Source organism: Dichomitus squalens, assembly GCF_000275845.1.
Source record: "Dichomitus squalens LYAD-421 SS1 unplaced genomic scaffold DICSQscaffold_6, whole genome shotgun sequence".
NCBI classification, from domain to species: domain Eukaryota; kingdom Fungi; phylum Basidiomycota; class Agaricomycetes; order Polyporales; family Polyporaceae; genus Dichomitus; species Dichomitus squalens.
In genome coordinates this window covers 61,938-80,078 of record NW_006766888.1, presented here as the reverse complement: position 1 = coordinate 80,078, position 18,141 = coordinate 61,938, and the positions used below count along the sequence as shown (strand labels likewise).

Below are 18,141 nucleotides of genomic sequence, written 5' to 3'. Positions count from 1 at the left end.
ACTGCAATAACCGAGGCTGTACTACTCATGTGGTACACACACAGCTTCGCTGTGTACGCACTGCTTCTCTGTGCGACTGTGCATCCTGGGAATGTACTGTATAGTACTACGTAGCCACAGATGTACAGTAGTATATATAGGGGACCTCTGTACCCCCAATCTACAGTTCAGTTCACTCGAACATCTCCTCTCATCGCTCTAACAAGCCTCTTACAACCAACAACCCTTCTAGGTGAGTTGCAGGCTATCCGCTGTCGTTGCCACCCGTGGGAGAGGCCTTCGCCCCCCGGGTTCAACACGGGTGACTTGTCAGCCGGCTTATTGCCTGTGAATTACGAAAGCGTCACCGAGGACGACTGCCCAAAAGCAGGTTCCTGCGAAATGTGGTGAATATGAGGATCGACGCATGCCTTTTTATGGAGCGTGAAACCATCGGCTCACCATCGCGGTACAAGGTGGTCATGAGAATGCTCATGCGCGAATTATGATCGGCTATGTCAAAGAAGCCGATGAGCAAGCGCACACGAAGGAAGCACTAAGCGTACCAAATGAGACATCATCCAAGTAGCGCTTCAACAGTGTCAACAGGACCACCACTACAACAGATTTCAGCTTTGCCGCCGACGCTTCATAACCACGCTACTGACCCAGCTCTGCATAGATCATGTATACGTTCGCTGGCCAGACATCAAAGTCATTGATTGCAGGCATACACCCAAGGATTCGGACCGTCTGTGCATCATCCCCGACTGTTCCTAGAGTGAGATGTGCGAATACGCTTCATGCAGGCAAGCCTTACACGATTTGAGGTTGACGCGGAGCATGTCATACGCGACATAAAAAGCATGAGGCTAGTCGGGGTGTAGCCATGTGAGGACATAGCACCTATCGAGGAAAACAGAATATTACTTACTGTCATCAGAGCGGCCGCGAAGATCATGAAATAGAGGATATGCCGGTCGCCACCCCAGAGAGCATATGTTCGAACGAGTAGGATGACTGCATCAATATCACGGTACTTATCACTTAGCCCTGCTGACACATGGAGTCTTGCGTATCTGACTCACATTCGGAACACAGCACGCCGACGATCAACCAGTCTATGCAAAGCTATGTTAGTCGAGAAGCGTCAATATCACGCATATCACCTCACAGTTTAACAGCTGGAACTGCAGCGCGCACGCCTACGGTGGTAAGTCAATACTGGACCACAGCTGATCATGTTGCGAACCGACATCAGCGTCATGAGACATTATATCAACTGCACAGGCTTCAGTGCAGAAATGCAATGCCGGTAAACTCGACGCACCTTGGACCAATAAGGCTATGTCCACGAAAGGAGAATACTTATTGAAGAGATATAAAATCTTTATGAGGCCCCAGTCCGATGGCCACACATATGCCATCTATCGAGACATTACTCCTTAACTCTGACTCGGGCAATAAATGGCGGCATACCTCATCAGGGAGCGTGGCAATGGCCTCGAGCACCTATAACCCGTTGAGCGGTTTCAGAACTCTGGGAAGTCAACTCTACTAACGTAGCATGTGATCACGCTGACTGGATACAATATTTCAGAAGATGAAAGCACAACCCGGTTGGAGGCTTACTCTGTATGTACTGCGGATCCGTGATGTTAGTAGATCTGGCACTAAGAGAATGCTATCCGAACGGTCGCACCTTATGTATTTGATATAGGTTAAGATCACCTGCTTGCGCAATAAGTTGAGCGAGGAGGATGGAGTGCGGAATCGCCATGGTGGTGTGCGAGTAACAAGCAGTCGCGCGACTCACATTATACCGCTACAGAGGCTGATCCGCCCTGGAGAGCTGTGGAGGGACTGAAAGCCGCGGAGATCTAAGAATGCGCGAACCATGGCATGTTACCCATGCTAAGAACTTGGACTGCCTGGAAAGACCTTCTTCCTCTTTAGATTCGCCACAAAAGGTTAGTAGTTCATCGTTTCTGAGAGGTCTCTGCGCAAAGCAGGGCATATGTAGCATGCATAGCCACATGTGACACTGTCAGCGATCGGCACTATATTCTAACCAATGTGTTTTCTGCTGCTGGACGGAAATCGCCACACTTCAGTTGAGAAGTTGAAAACTGACAGGTCGTCGACTATCGGAGAACGCGGTGTGCTCACCGAGACAGCTGCATGACTATGTCAAAGAGTCACATGTTATCGCAAATGGAAACCGACCCCAAAGATGGTGTCGGCCGCCAATGGAACCGAGGTGAGATTGCCCCATCTCGGGTCGGGAAGATATGCAGTGGATACCTGTTCACCTGGTCAAAGCGTATGTCCTTTTGATGTGACATCTCACCGCTGTCTTGAGCGAAGTACTTGTGTTATAGTAAGTCATGTCCCTCGTTGTTCGAAGCAATGAGCAGTGAAGGAGAATTGACGAGATGGTGGTGGCACGAGACAGAGAAGCGCGGAACTGACGTCTGCAAAAGGTAATTCAAGCGCCCGTGACCAACGCGGTCCAGCCTGTCTCCAGTAACGAGAACGTCACACTACCACCCCTTGCGAACACGGGCACCCGTCCTGTCGCTGGCTCTGGCGGTCATGCCACTCATTAGTAGTACCGCTCAGAATTGGCTGGATCTCGGAGCCGCCCGTATCTCGTACCTCCGGATTTTGAGTTACGTCCCCCAAGACGCCGTGCATTCGTTACAACTTCGTCATGTCTCATGACCAACAGGACGCGCGCAATCGCACTCGCGGTCGTCGCGCGCACCTCCTTGTCCAATAGAAGGAGCTTGCTCCATAACAGCAGCTTCGCGAGAGCACCCAAGATTTGCGTTCACTAGCCGGACAACTCTGTGAGCCTTGCGCGATGTCTCAGCGCGCACATTTCGCGAAGCGGGTTGTCATTTTTCAACACCATTGTCATACACCTGAGGGTGCTCTCAATTGCATTCTGAGAGTCCGATATCCGCGACGACGTTTATGAGTAAGCCTCTCTGAAATTGTGGAGTACGCGCGACTTGTGCCACGTCCCCGTTGTGCGCTAGAGTCGCCGAGATGGGAGGCATAAATGAATTATATCATGAAACTCCAGCGGTAGTCCGCCTTAGGCTACTGACTTGATATAGCGCCTTGCAGCAATTTTATATATAGCTAGGCTCGAGGAGACCGACGGCTTCTGGAAGAGATATACTCCCAATGCAAGCACACGCGTTGCGGCGGTTGGCGATGGTCAGCGTGACGCACCAGTAACGGATGCACGGCGTCTTGGGGAACGTGACTCAAAATCCGGAGGTACGAGATACGGGCGGCTCCGAGATCCAGCCAATTCTGAGCGGTACTAGTGTGTCGGTGGATGCCTTCCTAGTCCTTGCTGCCTGCATACTCACCCCGACCTTCCTCGTGTTCCGTCGGCAGCCCCAGTCTACCCGTCTCTCGCTGGACAATGCTCTTTCAGCGGTCCTCATCCTGCACTCGCTGTTTATACTCTACACCGTTCTCGTAAGATGGCCACCGAACATCTTTCAACGCCTCAAAATACCCTTGACTGCCCCTTCGGAGACTATCCGTGCCGTCCTCCTGCAACGCGCCGGTCTACCCCAAGACGCGACCCTCCCTTGTCCGCTGGGCTCGCTTCTAACGCGTCTCTCGTCTTTCGATACGCGTACTCACTACGTTAGGTCGCTCTCCGCCCATTCCTTCGCTGAACGCGCGTTAACATGGCTGTTCCTGTCGCAGATTCGGCCAATCGGTCATACAGGACTGCGAGCACTGCACCACCTTCGATGAGTACGCCATCTTCGCCGCGCCCCGCATGGCCCTCGGATACATCATGGAGTGCGCCGTTGCAGGACTTATGACGATAAGCGGGAGCGGCCACGAGAGGTGGCGGACGTATGCCGTAGGCGCCATCGTCGGTGCGTTTATCCTCGAGGGCTATTGGCTCGCCACGACGCCTATTCGTAGACCGCACGACGGCATGAATGTAATCATGGTGAGTCTCGCATTTGTCGCTTCAACGTGCGCGCTGCGTCATGCGTGGACACTGCTCGGGGCATCTTGCTCCCTGGCGGGCTGTGCGGGGACGCCGTCAAGCCACGAAGGGAGCAAGGCTGCGCCCACGCAGATTTGTTTCTAACCCTTACCGAGGACGTCCACGGATCTTTGGTGTGCCTCAAGAATGGTCTGGCTGCGGGGTGTCGTCGCCTCCATGCGTGTCATGTAATATTACGCCCGCGCATTTTAGGGTAGGAACGAGGAACGTCGCTCTCGCTCCCCGCCTCACACACTCCGAGCGGATCGACTCTCACATGCGTCTCCCGTCATACCACACCCTTGCCCACACTAACCATCCATCCCACAGTGGCACGATAACCTCTGGCTCGCGCGACACGCATTCTTTCCTCTCCTCCCGCTGCTCATCCGCCTCCTCCCCCGCGCGCCGCTCCACCCGACCCCAGTCCCCACGCAGGCGTGATGAAGTCGCGGTATCCACGGATTCATCAAGTGGGGCGATTCACATGACGGAAGCTTCGCCCAAATATCAACAGTCACTCCAGGTTTTGATGGCGCGAGTTAGCATGAGCTGCCCTAATCCCATATCGAAGATGTGTTCAAGGGAGGGCATGCATACCTCGCACACGACTTGGACGACACGGACAGGTAAGACTGTCGCCGCTGAACTGGTCAGATGAGTAGAGCTGAAGGGGAACCGTACTGCTGTGAAGCAACGCTGTCAAGTCAGCTGGGCAGTCACGGTTGCGCAGAGAATCGAACGGCGTGAGTGTTCATCTGCTCAGAGACTGTCAAGACATCTGGATCTGATGCGTATGCAGTGTAGCAGTGCTGACTGGGCCTGAGAGTGGAGAACGAAGGATTACCGCCGGACGCTTCAAGTTGAAGTCCTGTGCCCTTGGGGTGATTCGGGCGACGCTTGAGGAGGATGGGGCGGAGCCTCACTGAGATCACAGTAGACCAGCGCTTCAGATAAGTACACAAGCCAGTGTTGCCCGTACTTGCTGAAGGAATCGGAAGGATTGGACTCCTCGGACTCGGATGTGTCCTGGCATCGCAACCGGCGGAACAGATTCGTCACTCCTCACGTGCGCGCGTGACACGCCTGAGCGACGTGGACTTCGTGCCGCCAGTGCCATCGCTGCTCATCTCCCGGTTGATTCTCCCTTGGCTGTTGACGATATCCAGAAAGCTCTCCAACGTGCTTTCTACTCCTCTGTCGTAATCGGCCCTTGTGCCACCCCAAAATCCCCTCTCATACGCTAGAGGCCTCAGGCAACGGTTTTTGTGGGATTGAACCCCCCTGCGGCATGCTATGCTACATGGAAGATCTCCAGGTCAAGCGGCTCAACGAAGATGGATTTTGGGTATGTGTTCGCGCAGATCCCTCATACAGCTCTCAATGAGCAAGGAGCTCGGTAGGCCAGCTCGCGACTGTCCATCTCTGTGACGCACACCATGTGACCGATGCAGCAGTATGTCTGCTCCTGATGCTCTCTCTGTGCGCCATCCTGCACTTCGGGGGACCCATATCAACGTCCCGTTGACGCGAAGATCGAGCCATGCAGCGATATGGCGATTTTGGTGAGTGCACACCTACGCGTCGTTCTGCGTACTGTATACTGCGACCTTCGTCCGTTTTACACACATACCTCTTTATCTGGAGTCTGCTTAAGCATAGTGATCATGCACCGTCAGTCGCGGTTGCTCACGCTATCTCTGCAGACCTCAACCTCGACCTCTACACCACGGCCCGGGACCTGCCTAACCTCGCGAACGTGCTTACCAGTTTGCGACTCTGATGATGACGACGCGTTCGTTGATTGAGGACAACGGCCTAGTACAGTACTTCAAGACTCCCGCCATCGAGGTACGTCTCCCCTACCTGACAAACGATTCAGGTCGTCTGCTCCTGTCGCGGTTGACTCAGGCCCGCTCTATCTCTGATAGGAACGCGAGCCTATGCTCTCTACCTCACGCATAGACGAAGTGACCGGGTGCATCGAAGTCCTTCCCCATCCGGCGTCCCATCCGCGTTCGCAAACCCCGGTCTCCGAACGTTCGAGCACCCACACGCTGATGCTATCTGCCGTGGATCTCGTATGGGGGTCGCGCGCGACCGGCTAGCACATATAAGAGCGATGGATCAACACCTGGGACGTTGGGACGTGTGCAAGAGAAAGCAGGAGAGGAGGGAGGAATGTGGTCCAGGAAGGGGCAAGGACGTGGAGGATGCGTGGGATGCGAGACAGGACCCGAAAGGCGATGGTGGAGGCTCATGGATCGCAGCGATCAGTACGTTCTCATCGATTTGTCAGTTTTGTGGGCTAATTGAATCCCTAGTGCGCCGGAGAGACCGCGATGGCAGTGTTGCGAATGGTCGTCCTCCAGCCCGCACGCCGATGCTTATGATCGTGGAGGCAACAGCCTTGGCATTTCCGGAGCCCAGCCGGAGGGCACATAATGCTCGTTTCCCCTACAATGTCATTGACCCAGGTTCGTGCTCGCTGCGCCTCCATCGCCGCCACTGGCTCTGCCGTTTCAGCCAAGGCTACCCCCGCTCCGACCGCGCGCATTCGCTATGGCGGAGAATGTAGTGGTCAGTACAGTGCTTTGGACATGCCACTCCTCACCCAGCCTGCGCCCGCACACCCGATCTACGACTCGTATCCCCCTGTACAGTGCCTGCGCAGAATGCGGTGTCGTGTGCTGCCCTTCCGCCTGCCGGGAAACATCATCCGACTCATCACCATCTGGCAGCGTCTCGCGCATACAATATTTATCAGTGATGCCATTCCTGTTAAGCGCCCTCCTGCTCGTGGTGTGGAAGTGGCCTCCTCGGCGTCGCTCCCTAAGGCGTCGGGCGCTCTATGCTTGCGGGGACGTTGGGAAGTACCTCTTACAGAGATGGAGGAAGGGCAAGTGTCGGTGCGTACAGAGCAGTCGAGTGGTGCATTGAGCACATATGCAGGTGACGCCCTCGAGATCGGGCATTCGGATGTTTGGCGAAGGCAAGGCCTTGCGACACGCAGTTCCCGTCGCGGAGGGTGCGAGTCGGACGAAGCTAGTAGATTCAAATTGGTACATTCCAGTAGACAGTTTCATTTGTCATTTCAGCGCCAGCCGTATTCAAGATAGAATCTACTGAGAGGCATGAAACAAATGCGAGCGTCTAGACGCGCGCGGCTAAATCCCTCACATGGCGCCGTAAGTACGTGATGGACGAGGTCGCCGAGTTCAGCTTCTCTTAGAGTCTAGGTGCACAGAACTTGTCTGAAGAACCTTCTATCGCTATCGCTGCATCCCTTGTCTGATGAGTCAACCTCCAAAAGCCTGCCGTGTCCCATTGGGCTGACATCAAGGTTCTTCCCGTTGGGATCCCGCTGAGTGCGGTTGCGATTCCAAGTGTTCAATTTCAAATGTTTTACCACGGCCGCCTCGAGGCGATGGCACGTCAACTTCGCACACGCAGTACAAAAAATTTCTCAACATGTACAGCTTGGCACTCACTGTTGTTTGCTCTTCAGGCTCCAATACCGCTTGGTTGCGTCGGCATATCCTACTGACCCCTTTCCGCCAGTCGACTTCCCGAGGTTATGGTATCCCGCGAAGCCCAACGTTCTAGGTGAATTATTGCGTGCAGTTTCAACACAGCATATAGCCCACCGGTAATTACTCCCTGCTTCGCCGATGGACAGCCATTGAGGGATGATGGACTCAAATTCTAGGGCACCTTCCGAATTCCGGCCCAGAAGGGGCAGTACGCTTTGGTGCGCTGCTGACTTGATGGAGAGAGAGAGAATAACGGCATGTTGGAGAGCAATATGCGGCCTTGGCCCTTGTGCCGAACTATACATGTGTTGCTGCGGTCATCCACAGTGGTGCTTCCTAGTCGGAGATACCTCTCCAGGCTCGACCTCATCATATAGCCTCTATCAGTAGAGTTTACGTCAAGGCTCATACAAATATGCTACAGCCTGGAAAGCATCAAGAAGACACCAGGGAACGCGCCCCATTATCCGTGTACGTCTCCTCTGTGAGGCGGATCACTCGCTGTCGTCAAGCTATGGCGAATTCTTGGATCAGAACCTGCGATCAGCGCCGCAAGTGTCTGTGCATTCAACCAGTAAGTACACCTTCTGTCATACAGTTGATGCAGGAACGGTACTGATTTGACAAAGTTTGATTCCATAAGATAGAAGCTGGGCCTGAGAGCGCTCTTGGCGATGCTGAAACGAAGCCGTCAAGAGCGTTGTCTTCCGCTCGCTGCTTTGGGGGTAGAGTAAGGGATCTGTATTGGTACTCGTGCTTTAAGGGTGAGAATCCCATGCAGATCGCAGTTCAAGGGGCACAGCGACGTGTATCTGTTGCGCTAACGCAGTGTGAGTACACTGCGTACACTTCCGATGTATCCGGCTGCCTGGACATACCATATATAGCCCCCACAGAGCCCCGAGCGATGATGCTCCTTCGTGCATGGTAGAGTTTACTCGAGCGTCCTAGCTGAACCAGTCATCTGAGCAGTTCTACATCTCCCTTTCATTACAAACGCACCATCACAGTAACGTAACATGGATCCTGATTCTGCAGAAGTTCAGGCCGCTATAACTGCGGCGAGGTCTGTCTCCCCCCATATCCGGCGTTCTCAGTCTTGACCCAAATTCCAGCGCACAAACGCTCGTCAACTACATCGGAGTTTCTGCTTTGGGTACGCTATCCATGAAACTCTCCGAACGCCATGCATCTCACTAGAGTATACAATGGTCGTTCCTAGTCCTATTCGCATATGACTACCTGATCACATTGCACAGTGAAGTGGTGCTATTTTGGATGCCTCGCCGCTTCAATGGAGCCTCGATTTTGTTTGCACTCAACCGATACCTCACTATGATGGTACAGATCCTAGGCCTTGTTCCTCTTCCTTCGTCCTTTCAGGTACGTCGCACCAAGAAAAGTCTGCCTAATGATACTCAATATTTGAGCAGGGGTATAGTCATCCAATTCAGCATACATCGCCGGGCAGATATACTGACACGATCTCAGAGCTGTGTCCGACTCCACTGCTTTCCTTGTCCTGGGTCCTTTGCAGTACCTTTCGTGGGCTGGTATGTGAGCCGCTCTGTCTCGTTCTGATAAGCTGTGAACGCAATAGCTTTTTCATACAGCATTTTCGGCACTCAGAACATATGCACTGTGTGCAACGCGATACAGGCTTGTGATATCAATAGCCGTGTTCGCACTTTCTTCCGTTCCGCTCATCATCAACATGATTGTGCGTACTAGACGGCAGATTCCCAAAGATAGGGATCCTTGTACTCATTCAAGGGGGCGGCACCGCGGGTGACGCGGCGAGCAAAGGGTGACGCGGCGGGCAAGGGCGGGACAGGACTGGGAAGATGTTGGTATCAGCACGTGCAAGGGGCTTGGGAGGTTTGATACCTCCCTGGCCCGATATCCCAGAGGTTTACATACCTCGTTGTAGTCTCTACATTCAACTCCTTTCCCCAGTAAAATCTACATTTCGTGTCCTGGAAGAATGATCCAGTACTTGGCTTTGAAGTGGTCAATAGCCTATCAAAGAGTACCAACATAAAGTGAGCGAGCGTCCAACTTCAGCTTTTATTAGTCCTTCTGACTCCGCGAGACGAAGACGTAGGTAAGCATTTGGCTTCGTTACTCAGGTTACCGATGTATCTGTTATCGTGCTCGCAATGTACAGTGGTTTTGGTGTCACGCCTTTCCCTGATCGGAGCAGACCTATTCGTCCTGTGCGTCACTTGGTATAAAACACGTGAAACGGTTAGAATATCCCGGACACATATGCATCGCAAGACCAGAACATTCGCAGGATGTCTTCTCCGTGATGGTGCGTATTGATACTCCACTACGTTTCGATTCTTGACACTCAGATACTCCGTATCTTCAACACCATAGGCACAATTTATTTCTTGTGAGCTCGACGCACAATGCATAGTCACCCAACGGGACTAACGCTCCATTCGTAGGACGCTGCTCACGCTCAGCGTCCTTCACGTTGCATTCACTCTCACCTCGGTATGCTAACAGCGGCAGATCATGATATTGTCTCTCATAACCTTCTTCTCAAATCTGGAAGGTCGCCGAGCATGGGTTCTATGATACAACAAGCATCATAGTTCAATTAGAGGAACCGTACGAGTTTATGTCATATAATTGGAGAATGTGCGCTGAGGGATTCTATGTAGTCTGACCTCAGTCCTCACAGCAAGGTTTCTCATCGACCTGCAGAAAGTCCAAAAGAGACTTGGAGATCCTTCACTGTCAATGTCCTCTATCTCCGATCTCGCGGTTCAGCCTAGTGTGTCAAGAGACATCAATGACTTTATGACAGCCTTCGGAGGGCAAATTGCGTTCTATGAAGAGGATGGCGAACAGGTGGAGGAAAGCAATTTGGCACGTTTAGAGTAGCTGTGAACATAGGCTTCCATGTTCCGAATCAATCGGAGTCATAGCCTGAAACACATGTAGCAACACCCTGTTTCGCGGATACGCTGGCCACTTGTCCGATATAGATAATCCTTTGTCACACAACGACTCTTGGCAGTCTCTAAATGGTCCTACGACATGACCATCCGGTCGCCCGACAACCCCGGGGCGCGACCACCATGGCTATTCGACTTGGCGAACGAAACTACCAACGTGTTGCACATCAAGGCTGAGAGATATACGTTCATTTGTTCCCGGTCGAGGCCAGTATCATATCTATACAGGATATCACAAATCACCGAAGATACACAGTACTTCTAACGTATTGTATGGGAGATGCAGCTCAAGTACTTACAGCCAGCATGACGCCCACAGATTTACCAAGAAATGTAAGCCTCGCATTTTAAGGTTCAGTCCGTCTCCATGAACTCCCGATCCACATTTGCCTCAGCTTCTAGATCTTCGCCTTCCTGCAGACGTTCCATAAACGCGTTCATCTCGAAGGCCGCGGCCTCCCTGATGTCCTCTGCGTAATCGCCTTCCGTCTTCACAGGCGCGTTCACATCCCAAGTAGGAGGTGCTCCACGCCATCCGCGGTGCAAGTGGATATAGTTCATGAAACCGCGCCAGAGCGGATCGATGGAGAGCACTGTCGGGTCACCGACGACGATGAGCAACGCCTGTGCACGGGTGACAGCCACTATAGAACAGAGGATTCGTAAGTCTACGGTCAGCATAAAAGCACTGAGGTCGCATACCGTTGAATCGGCGCGGGTTTGACACGAACCCGAGCGTGAACTTGGCGTCATATGTAAGCAGCTCGGTGCTACTCCTGACTGTGGACATCAGGATGACTGGGCGTTCCTAGCGGCGCTTCAACACAAACAGCCAGTCGTAGCAACGATCAGCAAGACGTACCTGGCCCTGTATGTTCTCCACACTCGTCACCATGACACCCTGAATGCCAGATTCACGCAAAAGCTTGCGGATCTTTAGTACTTGGGCATGGTACTGAGTCACCACAGCAATGTCAACAGGCCCTGTTGAAGAGTAGACAAACCGTGATAAGCCATCTCCAGACACAGTGTTAGGGAGATAATACTACTCACGGACAGGGTATCGTGTGTCACCAAGTATCGCCTGGATGTAAGCCTTTACCTGCGAGGCCTCATCGATATTGAAGTAAGATGGCGATGACGCCTCGCGCTCGTTCGTCCCAGAAATGGCATGGAAGACGACTGGGAATTGAGGAGAGACAAGCTGAGGCGACCCGAGGAACTGGTTGATCTTCGCGGGCGGGCCACAGACCTCCAGTTCACCGTCGTAAAATTGCTCATTGGGGTAGCGCAGAATCGCGCCATGCGACCTGTAGTTCTTAACGAGTTTCGTATACCTGGACATAGGTCAGAATCACAGAACCAAGCTATAATGCGAGCACGTACGACGTCCCACGGCTGTTCGGACCATTGTAGAGCGGCATCTCAATGAGACGTTCCAGATAACTCTTTGCTAAACCTAGCTCGCGTGCGATGCTCGATCGTATGACAGGCCCGAGCTGCTTGGGATCTCCTGCAAGTATGACAATGGTATTCTTACCGGCCATGGCCTTGATTGCGGTGAGGACCTCGGGCTCAGAAGCTTGACCAGCCTCGTCGACGATGATGTGGGTGTAGTGTCCTTGAGGAATGCCTACGTTGTGCGCGAAGGAAGCGTTGCCACAGGTCGATATCGTGAGCCTGTAGTCCATCAGCTGCTGACGCGAGGGGACAGCGTAGTGATCGCCAGCATAGTGCGTATAGGGTAGGAGGGCTGCCGGGACAGACGCGGGGTCACGCGAGGCGGCATTGCATCGGGTCATCTCAGCGGGGGAGAAGACGGTGAGTCGCTCTGCGAGTATATCGGCCGCACTATTGCTGGGAGCACATGCGAGGATCCTTGCACGAGGCTGGAGATGCAAGATCTGGCGTATCGCTTCTACCACAGTGACCGTCTTCCCAGTTCCTGGGCTGAGGAGACAATATCGTCAGCAAATTGACGGTTATTAGGCAAGAGCATCACTCACGGGCCGAAAATTACGAAAGGCGCCATTCCCGGTCGCAACTTGACAATCGACTTGACAGCTTGCAGCTGGGCAGGATTGTTGGTTATGAGGTTGTTAAAGAGCGCGAGAGGGGATTCCGTGACAGTCAGCGGGCGAGAAAGGCCAGCTTGAGTTGCGTCGGGGAAGAGCAGCCGCTGGTTAGCCGGAGTCGCGACACACAAAGCTTGATGCTGTCGCCGGACTGGTGTACGATTAAGTTGGAAGAATACGTTGTATCGCTTGCCCATATGATTAAATGACCTGTGGAAGCTGACACGAATGTCATTCTGTCGAACGGTATGCACGAATCCCTCGTGCGTGCGATCAGCCTCGGTGTTCGCTTCTTGTACAAGGATGGTGTCGCCTACATGAAAGTCATGAGAAGTGGCCTGTAGAGTGTTGGTAGACGTTCTTACCGACGACAACACTGGGTCGCTTTTCGGAGAGACCGTCGACACGAACCCTGACTAACAATTAGAGATCATGTCATGCGACACCAGTGCGAACAACATACGTGTACAAACTTCCTTCCTTGATGAATTGCACGTCGGTCAAATCGTACAGGTGCAGATCTTCACTGAGAAACGAAGGCGGGACAACTCAGACAACATTACAGTGGTGACAGAATTTCACTTACACGGCGCGTGCCTCTTCTATCCACAGCAGGGCCTGGAAACCAGATGTGTGATTGGCTTTGGACCACGTCGCAGACGCTTGCATGTAACGCTGAATAACGTAGCCGATCACCGCTTCGGCGGGTCGAGTCTTGATCATGTTGGCGAGATCGTCGGGAATATTCGCTCGCGTGAGCTTCTTGACCCAAGCCGTGGCCACAAGTGCAGGTGGACGGTCGCCGGAAACCGTAGGTCGACCGTGGTGCCACGGTGCACGTCGGCGACGGACATAGGGGGCAACGGGCTTGAGTGATTGCCGTTCGGTGGCCTCCCCTACGACGGCACGCAGAGTGCGGCATATCAAGACAGAGCGCCCATTCGCGCCCTGGAAGGTGATTTCTAGCCGACCTTGCAACAAACCCCTGTGTTCATATCGGAGGCGGATTGGGATACGCAAAGTCCGACGAGGGGTGACGGTCGTAGTATTCGTGGAAGCCGAGAACCTGAAGGAGCTCCGTCACATTTTGCGTAAGAATAAATATGTAGCGACGTACATCGTTGCGGGTTGTCCCGAGAGAGACACCGCCTCCAATCGCAAACCAGAGATGCTAGACCGCGATGCAGCGACAGTCACGGACAGGTCGACTTGCACCCCACGGCTCGCATCTGCCAGGGATATGACCCCAAAATCCAGCCCTCCATCTGCATGGGAGACAGAGACACCCTGCCTGTCCTGCTCTGAACGTTCAAAAGTGGAACGTAGCAGTGCGTGCTCCTGGCGACGCTTGTGTGCAGCCAGAGCGAGATGCCAACCCCATCGGTTGCTGGGGACGGCTTCTCTACAGAGCCTGCACTCTTTGAAGTGTGTGGGGGGAGGTGGCGACGGACGAACCTCATCAGGCGCTAGACCGTTCGCAGCAGATTTCCGAGAGTGCGGTCCGCCGAGGATGTGCCCCGCCCAGGTGGTGGGGCCTTGAACCTGGATGTCGCACACAGCGCAATGCATCCATGAATCCGGTACACCACTGGCTGCCGATGCGACCTTTCTGCGGTGACCTTGTCCGCCGACGTGGGCAGCATACATAGATGGCGTAAAGCATATAGCACCGCATAAGTCGCAAAATCTAGCGGCATGATACTGCGCGCGTGGGCAGTTAGGCACAGAGCAGCCGTCTCCGAAGAGAGTATCTTGGCACAGCTTGGATAAATCGAGAGGCATTCAAGGTTGTGAGAGGGAGAAAAGAACAAGGTTGTGAGGCTGAACTCTATGGCAAATTTAAGTATCCTATGGAGCAGCCCACGAGGCAGAAGTTTCTACGTAGGCTCTGGTCAGCAATATGAGAGTCTAGTCCGCTGAACACTTACCGCAGCACACCGATGCCGTGACCGGCGCCAAGCTTGCAACCTCCAATTATCGGCGCGGAGTCTTTCGTACCATGATTAGTATGTGACGTGCCTCAGATTAACACTTATTCTCCGCGTAGCTCCCAGCGCTGCGCCGCCGCCATTGACATTCACAGCGACCGTGTTAGGCCCGTGCTCACCATTTGTTGTCCCGAACCTCGAATGAACCTGGAGCAGAAGGACGTGCCCAATAGCGGAGACAGATGAGTCTATCGAGGTATATGTAGTAGGCCTTCAATAAGAGCCTCGTTGAGACAATATGCCATCCAGGGAACCCAGCAAGGGGAAGGGGTCGGACACGTCGAGGCGCACTTTACTTACCGCCGCAACTCACTCCCTTACTCCGCTTTCCACGTGATGTTCCCGACCGCCGGTTTAGACGCCGCCTCTGTAACGGCGACTCGCTGATGTCACCTTCCCTTGCCCATGATTCACCTTCTACCTCAAGTAATCGAAAGCCTTCGGCGTGTCTCTAAGTGGATAAAATATTCTAAGTCGACCTCTGTGGTGATGTGTCAAAATTGTAGCCCTCCTGTGCCGAATGTGTTCAATATTACTGTTGCGAAGTGCCCTGCCAGATGACTACAGTCTACTCTGCACTTGCATCACTAGTACTCCTTTAGTCTGAAATTCACTCACTGGTTCCGATAAGCTCCCCATCTGTGTCACTGTCACGTATTTGGATGGAAAGCAGCCCAATACCGAGGGTGCCTGGGTCATACATACTGCTTGAAGGAATGGTGAAGGTTCGAACATTCGGGCTTGGATCGTACCTGCAGCAGTACTAGTCCCCTGGCATAGCTATTTGCTTAACTGAGCAGCCGAAAATGCATATTTTTGGGTGTGCGTTGATGACGAGGCTCGATTACCTGGAGATCGTATGGAGACTATGTGGTTGACAGACTCGGACAGCACACTGCGGGATAAACAAGCGGCCCAGGAATTCGGTATGATACTTGTTGACAGGCTGCATGGAAGCATGTACGCCATGCTGAGAGAGAGGCTTACCTCGGATCAAGGAGTTAAGGCGATATCGCCGGAATAGGATAGAGTCAAGGGTGCCTGGATGGGAACTAGCCACATATCCCTCCACATAGCTGAACTGTATTGCAGATAACACGCATGGTGGTGCCAATGCTCCGTCGAGTTCGCTAGTTATTGTCCCCATCGAAATCCTCTCCCCCATGTGGGGCGAACATAGGAAGTGTTTCTAAGGCTAGGGTCGTCGCAACTGTGAACTCGCCAGCTCGAGAATCCTCTGCGGCGGCCGCCGCTTTTTTCAGGTTGAGTAGCACGCGAGTGCACAGTGCACTGTGCGCAGTTCGCAGGAACCTAGATAGGAATATGAGCAAAGAGTGGGTATGAGTAGCCGCTAGACCAAGTGGACTTACTGCTGCATGGAGAAGTTGAGCTCCCTCTACATGGGAGGGTATCAGTGAGACGTCAGCGATTGCTTACTGCTGTTCGCTAGTAGATGCACTGACTGGGGCGAGGAACATTACGAGCAAATTAGCGATAGAGAACACTAAGCCACGATATCAGACGTGTCAGCAGCATACTGAAGCACTGAGCTATGAATGCCTACCCAGAACGATTGCCCAAAACCAGGTTCCTGTCGCAAAGACGCAATGAGCATGTCGCCACTGCTCAAGTCAAAATAGAGACTTACCGTCTCGGTAGATCGTATAGAGTAGAATGCTCGAATATGATCTGGTGTCAGCTGAATCAAAGGATATATTGAGGACAAGCGAATGAGCAGGACACCGTGGCATACCGAATGTCACAGGGTCTACATAGCGTTTGAGCAATGTCAGCAAGATGACCACTGCAGCGGCCGATCTATCAGCTTTACCACCCGAGTCGCATCATGCAGTCCAGACATACTAAGTTCTCCACACATCAAGTACACGAACGCCGGCCAGCAACCAAGATCGTCAATAGCAACCATACAGCCGAACACGTGAACAATTGGTCCCTTGACGGAAACTGTAATTCTGTGTCAGGCTCGAAACCGGCAGAGGTAGGGTAGACATACATGATTCCAAGTTGGAACGGAGCATATCGTACGCAACATAGAAGGAATGTGGCTGTAAATATGACAAGTTCAATTGTGAAGGCACCACACTAGGACAAGAGACGGATGCACTCACAATCATGATGCTGACCCCGAAGAGAACAAAGTAAATAATAGCCCTCTCGCAATGCCAGAGGGCGTATGTTCGAGCGATGAGAATGACTACCATAGCTTTCATTAGCTCTCCACATGGGACTCCGTCTCCAACACTCACATTCCGAGCACAGTGTGCCAATGATGAACCAGTCTATCTGGCTATGTCAACGTATGAACGTCCTAGTCATATGCATTCACTTACATGTCAGTAGTTGAAACCGCAATGCGCATGCCTGACATTTCTGTGATCAGTGGACAGCAATACAACGAACCTAAGGAACCAACACTGGCATCACGGGACACTATATCCACTGAGCAGCTTTCAGCCAAATGGATTCAACGTGAGGCATATGCAACGCACCTACATCAGCAAAACGTCATGGTCTTAGATCTGGTCTTGAGGTACTTGGCCAAGTACCATAAGACCACCAAGACCACCAAGTACTCCAAGACCAATGGTGTTCGCCAAGACCATTGGTCTTGGCCAAGCCGGGTGGGTGGTCTTGGCCAAGACCATTGGTCTTGGTCAAGACCATCAAGACCATTCTAAGACCACTTCAAGATCATTTCAAGACCACTCCAAGACCACCCTAAGACCATCTCAAGACCAGTGCAAGACCAGCCTAAGACCAGCTCAAGACCAGCTTAAGACCAGCAAGGTGACATTCACAATACATTCACACAGCATATCATATAGGTCACCATACTGATGGTTTATTGGACCACTATTGATAGGCAAAAGATTACAGTCCATTATATTAGGCAAGTGTATATAGGTATCCGCCATAGTATAGACAAGGAGACTTAAAAATGAGTAGAAAGAGAGACTGTGCCAGGGCATAAGATTAGTGAGAGACATGCCCATAGGCTACATGATAATAGTAGGGACTAAGAGTAGAAATCACTAAACCTGCATGAGTCATAGAGCAATACTAGTAAAGACCTATAACTTACATGACAACTTGTGGGTATAGAACTGTGCACTATAAGAAGGCACATCAGCATGTGTCTAGTTTGCATTAAGAACATGCAAACCTAGTCTGATTCAGCATAGTCTGGAGCAGTGTCCTCCTGGACACCATCTCTAGGCTGTGCCTTGACCACCTGCCGACGGTCAGAGCACAGAGAACGACAATGGTCTATGATGCGGAAAATGCGCTCATCGTCCAAAGTAGAAGCACGCTTGAACAAAGACTCCACTTTGTTCTCCTGGAACAGAACACCATTCTGCTTGATGACCTTATCGCCCCAGTTCTCAGCCGAAAACTGACCCTCTGCACCACGCGCAGTGCGGAGGTCACCTGTGAGCCAGGCATGGAGAGCAAACTCAACCTAGATGAACCACAAGTGAATATAACATCAATGACATGTAATCAAACGTACCGCAAGAGCCGCCATAATGAGCGCTCCGATCGGAA

The 18,141-nt window shown here is 52.5% G+C and overlaps 7 protein-coding genes across 7 annotated transcripts; 3 read left to right on the top strand and 4 right to left on the bottom strand.

Annotated features, from left to right (window-relative positions):
• Nucleotides 1-318: 318 nt before the first annotated feature.
• Nucleotides 319-1,759, bottom strand: DICSQDRAFT_167634 (uncharacterized protein; the record flags this gene model as incomplete). Its single annotated transcript, XM_007363229.1, has 14 exons — nucleotides 319-374; nucleotides 442-492; nucleotides 546-596; nucleotides 648-749; nucleotides 800-851; nucleotides 914-999; nucleotides 1,068-1,100; nucleotides 1,154-1,184; nucleotides 1,236-1,261; nucleotides 1,310-1,406; nucleotides 1,459-1,491; nucleotides 1,542-1,561; nucleotides 1,612-1,621; nucleotides 1,682-1,759. 14 exons carry the CDS (start codon nucleotides 1,757-1,759, stop codon nucleotides 319-321), a joined length of 726 nt encoding a protein of 241 aa, XP_007363291.1.
• Nucleotides 1,760-3,231: 1,472 nt separating this feature from the next.
• DICSQDRAFT_54457 (uncharacterized protein) lies at nucleotides 3,232-4,453 on the top strand (the record flags this gene model as incomplete). Its single annotated transcript, XM_007363228.1, has 3 exons — nucleotides 3,232-3,656; nucleotides 3,715-3,970; nucleotides 4,340-4,453. The coding sequence occupies 3 exons, from the start codon at nucleotides 3,232-3,234 to the stop codon at nucleotides 4,451-4,453; spliced, it is 795 nt and encodes a 264-aa protein (XP_007363290.1).
• A 1,099-nt stretch (nucleotides 4,454-5,552) lies between these two features.
• On the top strand, nucleotides 5,553-6,117 carry DICSQDRAFT_167632 (uncharacterized protein; the record flags this gene model as incomplete). Its single annotated transcript, XM_007363227.1, has 4 exons — nucleotides 5,553-5,574; nucleotides 5,716-5,778; nucleotides 5,832-5,860; nucleotides 5,941-6,117. The coding sequence occupies 4 exons, from the start codon at nucleotides 5,553-5,555 to the stop codon at nucleotides 6,115-6,117; spliced, it is 291 nt and encodes a 96-aa protein (XP_007363289.1).
• Nucleotides 6,118-8,474: 2,357 nt separating this feature from the next.
• Nucleotides 8,475-9,494, top strand: DICSQDRAFT_134132 (uncharacterized protein). The gene is made up of 5 exons (XM_007363226.1): nucleotides 8,475-8,608; nucleotides 8,658-8,698; nucleotides 8,765-8,925; nucleotides 9,032-9,095; nucleotides 9,156-9,494. Exons 1-5 carry the CDS (start codon nucleotides 8,562-8,564, stop codon nucleotides 9,332-9,334), a joined length of 492 nt encoding a protein of 163 aa, XP_007363288.1. The 5' UTR covers nucleotides 8,475-8,561; the 3' UTR covers nucleotides 9,335-9,494.
• A 1,371-nt stretch (nucleotides 9,495-10,865) lies between these two features.
• Nucleotides 10,866-14,155, bottom strand: DICSQDRAFT_167631 (P-loop containing nucleoside triphosphate hydrolase protein; the record flags this gene model as incomplete). Its single annotated transcript, XM_007363225.1, has 10 exons — nucleotides 10,866-11,155; nucleotides 11,214-11,319; nucleotides 11,374-11,495; nucleotides 11,565-11,848; nucleotides 11,898-12,461; nucleotides 12,518-12,899; nucleotides 12,952-12,998; nucleotides 13,050-13,112; nucleotides 13,173-13,652; nucleotides 13,704-14,155. 10 exons carry the CDS (start codon nucleotides 14,153-14,155, stop codon nucleotides 10,866-10,868), a joined length of 2,790 nt encoding a protein of 929 aa, XP_007363287.1.
• Nucleotides 14,156-15,940: 1,785 nt separating this feature from the next.
• DICSQDRAFT_167630 (uncharacterized protein) lies at nucleotides 15,941-16,963 on the bottom strand (the record flags this gene model as incomplete). The annotated part of the gene is made up of 10 exons (XM_007363224.1): nucleotides 15,941-15,970; nucleotides 16,038-16,078; nucleotides 16,139-16,165; nucleotides 16,223-16,273; nucleotides 16,328-16,378; nucleotides 16,438-16,539; nucleotides 16,589-16,640; nucleotides 16,704-16,789; nucleotides 16,842-16,882; nucleotides 16,926-16,963. 10 exons carry the CDS (start codon nucleotides 16,961-16,963, stop codon nucleotides 15,941-15,943), a joined length of 519 nt encoding a protein of 172 aa, XP_007363286.1.
• A 795-nt stretch (nucleotides 16,964-17,758) lies between these two features.
• Nucleotides 17,759-18,121, bottom strand: DICSQDRAFT_167629 (uncharacterized protein; the record flags this gene model as incomplete). The annotated part of the gene is made up of 2 exons (XM_007363223.1): nucleotides 17,759-18,055; nucleotides 18,107-18,121. 2 exons carry the CDS (start codon nucleotides 18,119-18,121, stop codon nucleotides 17,759-17,761), a joined length of 312 nt encoding a protein of 103 aa, XP_007363285.1.
• Between the last annotated feature and the right edge of the window lie 20 nt (nucleotides 18,122-18,141).

Coding starts and splice junctions, on each gene's coding strand:
- DICSQDRAFT_134132 (XM_007363226.1), top strand. CDS start 8,562: ATGGATCCTGATTCTGCAGAAGTTCAGGCCGCTATAACTGCGGCGAG. Junction 8,609..8,657: donor GCCGCTATAACTGCGGCGAG/GTCTGTCTCCCC, acceptor CCCAAATTCCAG/CGCACAAACGCTCGTCAACT. Junction 8,699..8,764: donor CATCGGAGTTTCTGCTTTGG/GTACGCTATCCA, acceptor GGTCGTTCCTAG/TCCTATTCGCATATGACTAC.